This window comes from Pelodiscus sinensis, chromosome 26, assembly GCF_052426305.1.
Source record: "Pelodiscus sinensis isolate ZL-2025 chromosome 26, ASM5242630v1, whole genome shotgun sequence".
NCBI lineage: Eukaryota > Metazoa > Chordata > Testudines > Trionychidae > Pelodiscus > Pelodiscus sinensis.
The window spans coordinates 1,065,178-1,078,757 of NC_143077.1; the positions used below are offsets into that span (position 1 = coordinate 1,065,178).

A 13,580-nucleotide genomic window follows, 5' to 3' on the forward strand; every position below is an offset into this window, starting at 1 on the left:
TAATAATTTTTGTTGCCCTTTTCTGAACTGTTTCTAGTATCAATATATCTCGTTTGAGAGAAGGTGACATCTGCATGTGGTATTCAAGATATGGGCGTACTGTGGATTTATATAGAGGCAATAAAATAGTCTGTCTTATTCTCTATCCTTTTCTTAACGATTTCTAACATTCTGTTTGCTTTTTTGACTGCTGTTGCATATTGATTAGAAGTTTACAGAGAACTGTCCACAATGGTTCCAAGATATCTCCCTTGAATGGCAACAGCTAATTTAGACCCATCATTTTATATGTATAGTTGGGATTATGTTTTCCAATATATGTTACTTTACATTTGTCAACATTGAATTTCATTTGCCATTTTGTTGCCCAATCACACAGTTTTGTGAGATCTTTCTGAAGTTTTTCACAGTCTGCTTTGAACTTGACAGTCTTAAGCAGTTTTGTATCATCTGCAGATTTTGCCACTTCACTGTTTACCCCTTTCTCCAGGTCATTTATAAAGAGATTAAATAGGATTGGTCCCAATATGGGCCCCTATGGGATACTGTTACCTCTCTCTATTCTGAAAACTGACCATTTATTCCTACTACCTTTTATTTCCTGTCTTTTAACCAGTTATCGGTCCATGAGAGGACCTTCCATCTTATCCCATGACATTTTGCTTAAGAGCCTTTGGTGAGTGACCTTGTCAAAGGCTTTCTGAAAATCTAAGTACACTAAATTCAGTGGATCTCTCCTGTCCACTTGCTTGTTGACCCCCTCAAAGAATTCTATTAAATTGCTGTGGCATGATTTCCCTTTACAAAAAAACATGTTAATTCTTCCTCAACAAATTATGTTCATCTGTGTGTCTGACAATTCTGTTCTTTACTATAGTTTCAAACAATTTGCCCAGTACTGAAGTTAGACGAGGAGTGGGCAAGAGGCAGCCAGCAGCCCAGATGCGGCCACCAAGCCTCTGGATCCAGCCCACGGCTGCCTCGCGGGGACCCTTAAGCATAGTGCAGCTGCCACCACTTTAAGGCTGCGTCTAGACTGGCATGATTTTGCGCAAATACTTTTAATGGAAAAGTTTTTCCTTTAAAAGTATTTGCGCAAGAGAGCGTCTACACTGGCATGGATGCTTTTGTGCAAAAGACATCTTTTGCGCAAAAGCATCCGTGCCAGTGTAGACACTCTCTTGCGCAAGAAAGCTCCGATGGCCATTTTAGCCATCGGGCTTTCTTGCGCAAGAAATTAACTTGCCTGTCTACACTGGCCCTCTTGCGCAAGAATACTTGTGCCTGAGGGCTTATCCTGAGGGGGAGCGTCAAAGTATTTGTGCAAGAACCACTGATTTTGTACAGTACAAAGTCAGTGTTCTTGCGCAAATACTCGTGGCCAGTCTAGACAGGTGGCAAGATTTTGCGCAGCCTAAATGTGGCTGCTCTATCCTGGGAGCTAGTAAAGAGGCTTTGTGCTCTGTCCTGTGCCCCACTCCTCCCCCAGCAAAATCTCTCAGCTTCCATTGGCTAGTTTCCGGCCAATAGGGACTGAGAAATTTTGCTGGGGACAGGAGCAGGCAATGAAGCCTCCTCACTACCTCCCTCCCTCCTACCAGGAGCAGAGCCATCTGGAACACCTTGATACTGCACCCTTCAGCTTCCCGCAGGACTGCTGGCTGGGAGCTGCCTAGGTAAATGCCTCCCAGACAGAGCTTGCCTCTGGCACACACACACCCTGTTCCCCTCCCCCCCAACTACCAGCTCCAGGCCATCACCTAAACCCTCTGTACTAGGGATTTAATAATGTGGTTGATTAATCAATTAACAGCTAAGGAAAAGCTTATAGGTTAATGCTATAGACTACACGCATTCCCCCCTGCCCCGTCAGTACATTTTTTAGCAGACTGGCCAGCAGCCTAGCTCAGTCCCAGCTTGCACTGCGTCCTGGACCTACTCCCGCTGCAGCTCTGCATTAAAAGTGTATTAGGAGCTAGGCAAGCAGGCAGCCCAGCTCCATTCCAGCTCATGACAGGTCCGGGAGCGCAAACCCCTGCCCCCACAGGACAGGGATTGCCTGGGGATTCTAGAATAGTCAAGTAACCGATGAGAATTCATGGATTTAATTGACTATTCAGTTAACTGATATTTAACATCCCTACTCTGTACCCCTTTCCCCCCGGTCACAACTCCCTCCTGGACCCTGCATCCCATCTTAGAACCCTTCCCCCAGACCAGAATCCTCTCCAACACTCACACCCCCTTCTGGACTTTGCATCCAAAGCTTCTGCCCCAGATCACAACCCCCTCTTTCACTCAAACTCGCTCTCAGACTCCACACCCCCTTCGACACTCCAGTTCCCTACCCCCAGAGGGAGCTTAGTGGGCATCAGAAATGGGGGGATGTGCAGGGTTCCATACAGTGACACCTGTACAAATGCTTTGGCAGCCCAAGCATGGGGCCAGCAGAGTCTCTGTTAGTCATCACAGTATGTAGCTATGACTGAATACCTGCAGGGATCAGGTCCAGTGAAGAAGGTCCCATTTTCACAGAGTCTGTTTTCACACTTAAAGGTTACTTGTAGGAGTGTATAGCAAGGAAGAGTTAGGAGAACCCATGTAGCTGTAACATGCCAGAATGACAGACAGAGACAGCCTCCCTCTGGACCTTGGGCATATCACTCAATTTATCCTCTTCTAAATCTGAGATAAGCACTATCTCACAGGGCTGTTCTGTGTCTTAGGTAATAGTGGCAAAATACTATCTCACAGGGCTGTTCTGGGTCTTAGGTAATAGTGGCAAAATACTATCTCACAGGGCTGTTCTGGGTCTTAGGTAATAGTGGCAAAATACTATCTCACAGGGCTGTTCTGGGTCTTAGGTAATAGTGGCAAAATACTGTTTCATCGGCATTGTTTTTAGCATTAGAATCCATCTGTCTCCTATTTACTAAAATTGTAAATCTGAAATATTTTTAAAGCCAGGTGTTGAGGCTACTAAGGAGTTAAATAGCATCACTAGTACTTGCCAAACTTATTGGGTCACATGGCTTGCCTCTCACGTGACTCACTTGTTGCTCCCAGACTGAATTCGTGGCATCCCTATAGGAATGAGGAGCTGTGGACTTCCTGCTCAGAAAACAAGAGATTGTATTTGAAAAACTAGTGGTGGGACCAGTGTCTGCTTCTGCTTCATCTGTGAGTTGATCATTTGGATTTTATTTCTGGAGAAGTTGCTGTTAACTCAGAAAATCAGCTCAAACCTACTTCACTTTGGGATGAGGGGGAAGCTGCCCAGATGTGGAGCTGTATGTTGGAAAATAGGTGGAATTTTAATGTGGGAGGGTTCTCTTTTTATCACAGCAATTCTATGCACCTAGCACTTCTTGCTTATCTACAGAGATCCTAACTTTCCTTGATTCAAGAACAAAAAAACCCAAAATGCGCCAATGGAAAAAAACATACTAATCTATGTTTTCCTGCCATTACAATGAAACTCTGAATTTTAAGTTTCTCTAGCCACAATATATATAGGTATGTGATGTTATCTGATTGAAATATTAGACATCTGATTAAAATGCAGCACATGGCCAGAAAGTTAGCCAGGGCCTCTCTTTGAAGACTTGTTAAGGAAGAGGGAACACATTTCAGAGAGGTAATGGTATTACTCTGCTTCAGCAAAAGCAAGGAGAAGTTCTGTGGCACTTTAAAGACTAACATTTATTTGGGTATCAGCTTTGGTGTGCATCTGAGGAAGTGGGCTACAGACCACGAAAGCTTATGCCCAAATGCCACAGGACTGCTTGTTGTTTTTAGGAAGAGGTGTAATGATAATTGGACTGTTTCATTAGATTAGAGTAGAACTTTGAAATGCAAACTTGCATTGTGAGAGTAGTAGAATGGCAGGTGTTTGCTCAGATACTCTGATGTGAACAAACAATCCATGTCTGTTACTAGACCTTTGATCTAAGATCAGAAGGGAGTGTTACCATTTATGATGAAACCTGACTGAAGTAATATTATTGTTTATATGTCTCTCTGAAGGTTGTGGTAAACTGCATGTGTACTGTTTAATGGATAAATTACATTGCACTAATTGCCAGCATGTTTGGGAGACAGAAAATTACATTAAAAGCCTGTTGTGCTCTCCCAGGCCAAGGGACAGCTGCAAAGGTATAAAGTTCCTTTGGACAGGATCCTTTTTCATCTTGTATCTGCTTGGATGCTTATGGGAAAAGCTCCAAGACATAAAGGATGAGATCCTAGGATTTCCTGATCTTCCTATAAGGGACATTGAGTTAATAGTGCTGAACTGCTCTGAAAAGATCCATCTGCAACTACAAAGTTCAACGAATCTATATAGCTGAAACCTCAAGAATTTAACTTGTTTGTATGTATCTTTTAATCAATACTCTCTTTTTTTAACGAATTGTAGTTTAGTTTAGAAGAATTGGCTCTCAGCATGTATTTCTGTGTAAGAGCTAAGTTAGCTATTGACCCAGGGGTGTGACTGGTTCTTTGGGATTGGAAGAACTTTTTCTTTTATATGAGAAAATAAGATTTTCAGTAATTGTCATCATATTTGACCTGAGTACCTGAAGGGAGGCCTCAGGGGGGTTCTTTAAGGGAACTGCATGGTTTGGACTTCTGCGTACCCAGGGCGGTAGTACAATAGCTCCCGTGTTCTGGCCTGGTACATCTAAATATTAGAATATCCATCAGCTTTGGGGGTTTGTCCACCCCATTCTGTTCACAGCTCACCCTAATTGAGTGACATCAACTTGCTCCCATGGGGACCATGGGTACAAGCTATCATTGAAAACAATGTTTTATTCATGTATTTACAATTTTGAAACTGACAGCCAGAGACCCATCTCTTCTCCTGATTATCCAAATTGTTGATGATCCAATTTGGCCCTAAGCCCTATTAGATCAGATAATCAGGGTTCCACTGTACAAGTTTCTGTATTTTCACAAAAAATAAAAACTAAAGATTCTCAGTTAAAATGCCTATTCCATGTTTTTCCATGGCAAATGGATTTCTAGGAGCCCCACTTACATCTATGCATTGCAGAGGCTACGTCTAAACTACACCTCTCTGTCGGCAGAGGGATGTAAATTAGATGTATTGAAAGTGCAAATGAAGCGAGGATTTAAATATCCCATGCTTCAGTTGCATAATGGCGGCCGCTGCTTTTTTTCGAAATGGGGGTTTTTGAAAAAACCCGGCAGTTTAGACGGGGCATTTTCGACAGAAAAACCCCGTTTCAAAAGATCCTGTACTCCTAATTTTTTGAGGAGTACAGGATCTTTCGAAACAGGGCATTTCTGTCGAAAATGCCCCGTCTAAACTGCCATTTTGGGTTGTTGTGGTTTTTTTTTTTTTTAAAGCCCCATTTCAAAAAAAAGCGGCATCCACCATTATGCCAACGAAGCACGGGAAATTCAAATTCTGGCTTCATTTGCAATATTGACGTGCTTAATTTACATCCCTTTATCTATGGCCTTAGACGTAGCCTCTGTGTCAAAGAATGTTTCAGCTGGGCAGCTGCCTCTGGAATGAATATATTTTCCAGGGCACAGAGTGAGGGTATCTTATGGGTGCAGAGAAAGGCTATTATTTCAGCAGAGAAGAGTATCCGCAATAAGGAATATCATCCAGCTGTGCGGAAAATAGGGCTCTGTATCCGTTTTGAGGCTGTGATAATCAAAGGCAAAAATAGGAAGGACCACACAAGGCAGGGCCTAGAAGTTGTTTTGTATCATTGTAAATCACATTGTTCTTAAAAGGTGTCCCATTTACATTGCATGGGTAGTGTCCATATTCCACAAGCCTGTGGAGCTCCTGTGATGGGGCTGGTTGCATTGTAGGAAGAATGGCATGAGATCAGTATTGAGGAAATGGTCTCAGGCCCTCAGTTTGCTGATGTCTAAGACGTTTCTTCTTCCAGCAATTGCTGAGACGTACCCAGGAGGAGGAAAAGGTATCCGTTTTGCTTCCAGGAAAGGATGCAACAAAGCACAGAGAACACTGAGGCAGAGGACAGCCGGGAGTTGGATCAGGAAGATGCTGCCCCTCTGCTCAACCAGGAGTTGTTCCTTAGGAAAGGTAAATCTACTTGAGGGGAACTGCTCTGAATCTGGGACTTCCTCCTCCACTCTGATATAATGGGGAGAGTAAAAACTCAGTGCCTGTGTAAGCGGGGGAATGGTCCCGCTCTTGTGGGGAACTTTCCTGGCTTCTATACACCCCGGTGAAATGAACCAGCGAAAGGATCTGAGTCCCCGCTCCCACTTCCTTTACCCCACGGCTCCCTGATCCTGAGGGCTCCCCCTCCACTCTCCTGAGTAGCAGAGCCCTTGAAACCCCAACAAGGCTGGGCCCAGGTTTCCTGGGGCTTAATCCCTGACCTTGTAGTCACTAGGGGCAGGAGTTAGGGTGTCCCCACTCCGAGGTGCTCTCTTTACACTGCAGGCCTTCTTGGCCCAGTGATCACTTCATAAGGTTCAAAGCAAATACAATTTATTAAACATCAACTGATTAAAGAGAATAGAATAAGAAACAATGAGAATGGTTAAATGAGAACACACAGCCCTGCTCTGTAGCACAGGGACATCAACACAGCAGTCTGCAGAGTGTAAGGACAGTTCACAGTCTCTTCCTTAGAAGCCCTGGATGTGCTGCAAGGGGCTGCAGGCTGGACACGCTTGCACTGGCAGTGACCACACAGCCTCAGTCTCTAAGTGGCCAGACCCCTCTCCCAGTCCAGAGCCTTTCCCCACACTTTGCAGGTCCCAGTAGCTCACCACATCCAGCTGCAGGCTGTGCTGCTTGGCCAGTTCCAGCTCCTTGTGTTGCTTCTCTGTTCCTTTTGGCTTTCTGAGCACTGCCAGTCTGCTGCTCAACACAGGGTCTGCACTGCTTGGCCTGTCTGTGTCTGGTTCTGTCGCTGCAGGACTTCTTCTTGTACTCCTCTCTCAGCTCTCTGTCTTTGCAGGACCTCTCCTGCACACAGCTTGTTTGTTCAGAGACAGAGCCAGAACAATCCCCACTTACAACCTGTCAGTCAGGCTGAGCTGGAGTGTTGACTGCTTTCCATTGTCTCTGGGGTCTGTCAGTCTCATGAACCCTTCCCCTTCTGAAGCTGGTAAACCAAAAAACTCCCACAGAGTTTTAGTAAGGGGTAACAGTCCCCTTACACCTGCCCAAGAAGCTTGCTGTAAAGTGGATTATTATGTGGGAACCCTCTCCTGAAAGAACACAGGGAGTGTGTGCTCCCTCTGAGCTGCTCCTGGGTTTCTTCCAGAGCTGGGTGTGTAAAGTAGGGAAACCAGGGTTGCCAGCGCAGTGCAGAATGGCAAAGAGGGTGGTGCAGCAGCCACACACTTGAGTGCTGCTGCTGCAGGGATTTAGACTGGTTCTCAGCACCGATCCAAAAGTAATTCTTTACTTCAACAAGAGTCCTGTCCCGGAGCTGGCAGACCTGCTGGGGGAGGGCAAAGGGGAAATTCTCTCTTACCGCGGGTGTATGTGCGTGTGTGCATGCACATGTTTCCAAGGTGCACACTTCAGAGGAGAATGGTTTGTGGTAGAAATAAGGCGATTGTTGGTGTTTCCTAAACCAAAAGGAAAAACTATGTAGCACTTTAAAGACTAACAAGATGGTTTAATAGGTGATGAGCTTTCGTGGGCCAGACCTACTTCCTCAGATCATATTCTGGAAGAGAATTGGCATGACCATATATACCAAAGGAATACAATGAAAAAAGTGAACACATTATTAAACTGACAAATCAGATTTAGTACAGAAGGTGCGGTGAGGGAGGGAATAGCTATTTGAGTCAATGAATGGCTAATCAGGGGTGATAAGTGGGAAGCTATCTTTGTAATGGTTAAGGTACCAGTAATTAGCATCTTTGTTAAGGCCCATTCGTAAAGTGTCAAATTTAAGCATGAAAGAAAGTTCTGAAGTTTCTCCCTGTAGATTCATCAAGCCAGGAGGGAAGAGGCACCTTCCAGGTTAATCTGCAGCCTCCCTGACAGTCTCCGGCTTGTTGTGATTTTACCCACACCAGGCTTCTGCTCAGCTCGATACAGTCTGGCTCTCATCCTGCACCTCTCCCTCTTCATGGTGTATGCGCTCCGGGTCAACCTCAGCATCACCATCATAGCAATGACGAATGGCACCAGCCCAGGCAGCCTGCCCAATGTCTCCATGGACGTGTGCCCCAATCACTCACACGCTCAGCCCAACGGCTCACACCGAGAATTCCCCCAAGGAGTAAGTGTAAAGGCAGGACCAGATCAGGGGTGTAAATACCGGTTTACAGTTAACCAGATAAACGATTAAAATTATATTGTTTAACCCAGGGGCGGGGAACCTCAGGCCCGGGGGCCAGATGTGGCTCCCAGCTTGCCTGGATCTGGCCCCCAAGGCTCATGGGGAGGCCTCCCCAGCACTGGGGAGCCCGTGCTGGCACTCCAGTCTCCCCACTGTGGGGCTGGAGCACACAAAATCTACTAGGCTAGGCCTCCCTAGGCTCTGGGGTGTGAGAGGAATATGGGGAGTGTCTTTCTCAGTCAGGGGGCATGTCATTGAGGGTTGGGTTGGTTGGTTTTTGTTTGTGTTTTACTTTTCACTTATGTGCAGCCCCCAACTGATTTTTCTGTGGGTCAGTGGCCCCCGACACCAAAATGGTTTCCACACTCCTGGTTTAATCGGTTAACCTTTTAACCTTTTACATCTGTAGGCCAGATCGTTTCAACAACAACGGCTCTACCTCTTGGCTTTGCACTATGGCCCAATAGCAATGAGGTGCTGTTTAGAGAGGAACTTTGGGGCTGACTGCAGAGTATCCGTTGCATGTGTGTAAACTAAGGAAATCGCTGGTCCCCTGAGTGGTGACAGGTCTGTGCGTACGAGCTACTTAACCCCTTCCTGGAGTGTCCGGGTCTGGGAGAATGGTTCTCCCTTTAGCTGGGTCTTCAAGCTGCTGCAGTGTTCCCTCAAGGGACATTCCTTGTTTTTTTTTTCTCCCCCTTTTGATGCAAGTTCTGTCTTATCCAGGCCCCCGTGTATGACTGGAGCTCTAAAACCCAGGGCATCATCCTCAGTGCCTTCTTCTATGGTTACATCGTCACCCAGCTCCTCGGCGGATACTGGTCGGGAATGTTTGGAGGGAAGATACTGCTGGGCTGTGGGCTGCTCTCGACCTCGGTTTTCACCCTTCTTATGCCACTCGCAGCCAGCCTTGGAGCGGCATACCTCATTGGGCTGCAGGCACTGCTGGGCATGGCAGAGGTAGGTAGGGCCTTCACTTCCAATCGCTTTGCTCTCAGTGGCTAGCACTTTTCTGTATGTGGCATCATGCATAGACCTGGCGTTGCAGAAGAAGTTAACAAGACAGGTCTCCGCCCCAAAGAGTTCACAAGTGAGAAACAAGGGTGAACCAAAGTGCGGGGATGGGTGGGACAAGGGTCACAGCAGTGAAAGATCATGAGATCTACTAATGCTTTCCACCATGTATTGCTCCCAGAGTGCCCTCCTCCCTGCTGTGCTCACACACATCTGTGTTTTCCTTGGCAGGGGGTGATATTTCCAGCCCAGTACACACTGTGGGCAAAATGGGCTCCGCCCTTGGAACGCAGCAGGCTCATGAATCTTGCTGACGCTGGTAAGAAAGAGTGATTCTCTTTGCCATCGAATCAACCATTCCTGGAGTTCCAGCACCGCCCCCCTGCGTGACAGAGATCCCTCCTGATTCAAGCTTCTCTTGCCCATGCTCCAGACAAACAGAGCCACTCATGAGTTAGAGAAAGGTCCAGATTCTACACCAGTGGTGGGCTATAAACTGCCTGCAGTCTGGATGCTGTTTGCCGGAGTTAGCTCTTGCAGGTCGCCACCACTGTATTTACCTGTGTCTCAGCAGGTAAGGGTGCTTGCAGCTCCTGCTGGCTGCAAATCACTGTTTGCAGCCAATGGGAGCTGTGGGAAGTGGTGTCCCCATCTGCACTGCTTCCCATAGCTCCCATGGGCCAGGAAGAGTGATCCATGGCCAATGGGAGCTGCAAGTGGCCGTAACAGTGGTTGTACAGGTAAATAAAGCAGCCATAGCCTCCCAGGAAACTGCCTCCGTCTTATTGCCCACCCCTATTCTAGACCGAAGGTCCTTCATGGATAATGTTGGCTGCATGTCCACCTCTCCTGCTCTTTCTCCCTTTCCTTTCTCCCCTCTATCTTCTCCTCCACTTTGTCTTCTCAGCTTTGGCTCGATAGGGCAGTAACAACTGTATGATGGTATGGGAAGCCTGGGTCATCTTCTATAAACACCACCTTATCATCCCCTCGCTCTGAACTCTTCATTATCTGCTCCTCAGGGTGCACTTTTGGGACCTTCACCACCTTCCCTGTGGCTGGGATCATCTGCCAGTACCTTGGGTGGCCTTACGTCTTCTACATCTTTGGTGAGTTGCTGTGGTTTCCACTGCTGAAGATTCACCGGCAAGTGAAACCACAAAAGAGTGAAATATAGGAAGGTCTTCTAGTTACCTCTGTGAGGAGTCAGGGCTCTTCATCCAGTTCCTAATGAAGAAACGTGCCCCTTTGGAGAGACCACTTTCAGAACCCCCAGTCGAAAGGGCTGAATGGCCAGAGGGACTGGACTTCCCTCCAGCTCACGCTGGACATCTGTCAGGTGGGCAGTGCAGAGGAGGCTCGCATTGCTGTTACTCCAGCTGTGTCTGCTCCATGGATGGGAGGTCTCAGGTCTGGCATGCTGGCATCTTTTGTTTTAATCTGTAAGGGAATAGACATTGATGAGGTCTGTTAGCCAGCACAGCCCCTCGATCTGCCTTGAACAGGATGTTTGGAAAGCTGCAGGAGTGTTGCACCACCTCTGTCTGTCCATCTGGCATTGCAGTGCACCCTCACTGTCCTGTTGGGGGGGTCTGTGAATGGGCAAGTAGCTCCCTGTCAGCTCGACATGGCACACACATGGAGAGGAGCAGTGCCCCACACTCAGCCACTTTCCACTTCTTCCTTCATTCTCCCACTAAGGAAAGTCAGGCAGGATCCCCAGCCTGAGTTGTTTGGTGCAAGGCAAAAATTCCTGCCCTACCACTTCATTCCTCCTTCCCCCAAGAAGGGGGACACAAACCCTTTTATACCATGGATCAGCGTTGAAGGGCCCCACCTGGTCAGACTGTCAGCATGAGTCAGCTGAACAGACCTGCCCATCCTTGAAGGCGCTAGTAACTTGCAGCAGTCTGTCACAGAGCTGTAGTGTCTTGCCTACGCATCTCTGTTGTATCTACACACCTGTGCCACCAGAAGATCTGGGACCGGAGCCATTGACGAGTCTTGTGGATAAGGGAGAAGCGGTGGACATGGCATACCTAGACGTTGTTAAGACATTTGATATGGTCTTGCATGATATTCTTATCAATACACTAGGCAAATACAACTTAGATGGGGCTACTATAAGGTGGGTGCATAACTGGCTGGATAACCGTCCTCAGAGAGTAGTTATTAATGGTTCACAGGCCTGCTGGAAGGGCAGAACAAATGGGTTCTGCAGGGATCTGTTTTGGGACCGGTTCTGTTCAATATCTTCATCAATGATTCAGCTATTGGCATAGAGAGGACGCTTATTAAGTTTGCAGATGATATCATGCTGGGAGGGGTTGCAGCTGCCCTGGAGGATAGGGTCATAATTCAAAATGATCTGGACAAATTGGAGAAATGGTCTGAGGTAAACAGGATGAAGTTTAATAAGGACAAATGCAAAGTGCTCCACTTAGGAAGGAACAATCAGTCTCACACATACAGAATGGGAAGTGACTGACTAGGAAGGAGTACGGCAGAAAAGGATCTAGGGGTCAGAGTGGACCACAAGGTAAATAGGAGTCAACAGTGTGACACTGTTGCAAAAAGCAAATGTGACTCTGGGATGCATTAACAGGAGTGTTGTGAGCAAGACATGAGAAATCAATCTTCCGCTCTACTCTGCACTGATTAGGCCTCAATTGGAGTTCTGGGCACTACATTTCAAGAAAGATGTGGAGAAATTGGAAAAGGTCCAGAGAAGAGCTACAAGAATGATTAAAGGTCTAGAGAACATGACCTATGAAGGAAGACTGAAAGAATTGGGCTTGTTTAGTTTGGAAAGGAAAAGACTGAGAGGGGACATGATAGGGTTTTCAGTTATCTAAAAGGGTGTTACAAGGTGGAGGGAGAAAAACTGTTCTCCTTGGCCTCTGAGGATAGAATGAGAAGCAATAGGATTAAGCTGCAGCAAGGGAGTTTTAGGTTGGACATTAGGAAAATCTTCCTGCCTGTCAGCGTGGTTAAATGCTGGAATAAGTCACCTGGAATAAGGGAGGTTGTGGAATCTCCATCTCTGGAGATATTTAAGAGCAGGTTAGATAGACATCTATCTGGGATGTCTACACCAGGGCTACTCAACACGTGGCCCGTGGCCTGTTTGTTTGTGACCTGCGGGTGGGAGCCAAAACAAAAAAGTTGTCAATAGAATGGTCTTCGGTTGATCTGCATTCTAGTAATTACATTCCTGGACTATCATTGCTCATTAAAAGTGCTGTCATATGGGTGGAAATCAGGTAAATGTCACATTTTTTATTAGCATCAGCAGAACTGACTTAAATGGGGCCTGCGTGTTGTGTTGTCTTGACTTAATCTTTGTATTCTGCCTGTCAGTGTGACAATCTATTTGCATATATTTGCATATATATTTGCATGTATATGCAACCACTCTTAAGTTTCGGCCCTCGGCACATGCTGAGAGTATCATTGTGGCCCCAGGGGCTTCCAAAGTTGAGTAGCCCTGGTCTAGACAGTACTGAGTTCTGCCATGAGGGCAGGGGACTGGACTCGAAGGCCTCTCGAGGTCCCTTCCAGTTCTAGTGTTCTATGATTCTGTGATTCCCCTTCTCCATAGGTGGTATTGGCTGCGTTTGGTGTGTGTTCTGGTTCCTTCTCGTCTATGAAGATCCTGCATCTCACCCTTGTATTAGTGCCAGTGAGAAGGAGCACATTGTGTCATCACTGGCCAACCAGGTACCTGGAAAGCCTTTTAACTCTGATCTAGTTGCCCCATATATCCTCCTTTGAATAGTGATTGGGACAATGGGACCTTCTCCAATGAGACTATCTTCAGAGTTCTGCTGAGTGCATTATTTATAGAGCGGTGCCATTGTAAATAAAAGAGAGGGCCCTGCCCCAAGGAGCTCACAGATTAGTTCAGACTTAGATACTGAGGACACATGAGAGAAGAGATCAATGCGAAAGGGCCAAAGACAGGGCCAGGGAGGAGATCAGCCTGCCTGTGCTTCATGAAATGGGTATTTTAAGGAGACATTTGTTGAAGCCAAGGGAGGTTGAATTAGAGGAGGCAGCTATATGTGCAGGGGCAATCTGATGGAGCCTGAAAGCCAAGTGTGAGAGGAGATAAAGCTTGGGAGAAACCTGGGGGAGCAGAGGGAGGAGTTGGAGATGGAGGGTCAGGGCTAAGTTGTGGGGGGAGCCTGAGGTGAGGGAAAGGAGCTTGGATCTGAGGCAGAGGAGGTCCAAGGAGGAGCA

The 13,580-nt window shown here is 46.8% G+C and overlaps 1 protein-coding gene across 9 annotated transcripts in view; it reads left to right on the forward strand.

Annotated features, from left to right (window-relative positions):
• The first annotated feature begins 3,023 nt into the window (after nucleotides 1-3,023).
• LOC102450378 (sodium-dependent phosphate transport protein 3-like) overlaps nucleotides 3,024-13,580 on the forward strand; it is a 36,609-nt gene continuing 26,052 nt past the window's right edge. For 4 of the 9 annotated variants that reach the window (XM_089773502.1, XM_006114786.5, XM_089773503.1 and 1 more), the window contains exons 1-7: nucleotides 3,024-3,180; nucleotides 5,934-6,091; nucleotides 8,059-8,264; nucleotides 9,051-9,284; nucleotides 9,570-9,657; nucleotides 10,361-10,447; nucleotides 12,940-13,058. In XM_089773502.1, coding sequence (XP_089629628.1) covers nucleotides 5,992-6,091; nucleotides 8,059-8,264; nucleotides 9,051-9,284; nucleotides 9,570-9,657; nucleotides 10,361-10,447; nucleotides 12,940-13,058 — 834 coding nt within the window. In that variant the 5' untranslated portion in view covers nucleotides 3,024-3,180; nucleotides 5,934-5,991. Of the gene's footprint in view, nucleotides 3,181-4,135; nucleotides 4,373-5,933; nucleotides 6,092-7,967; nucleotides 8,265-9,050; nucleotides 9,285-9,569; nucleotides 9,658-10,360; nucleotides 10,448-12,939; nucleotides 13,059-13,580 lie in introns of all 9 variants that reach the window. The other 5 variants (XM_014569412.4, XM_089773506.1, XM_075908679.2 and 2 more) reach the window with 4 other exon arrangements.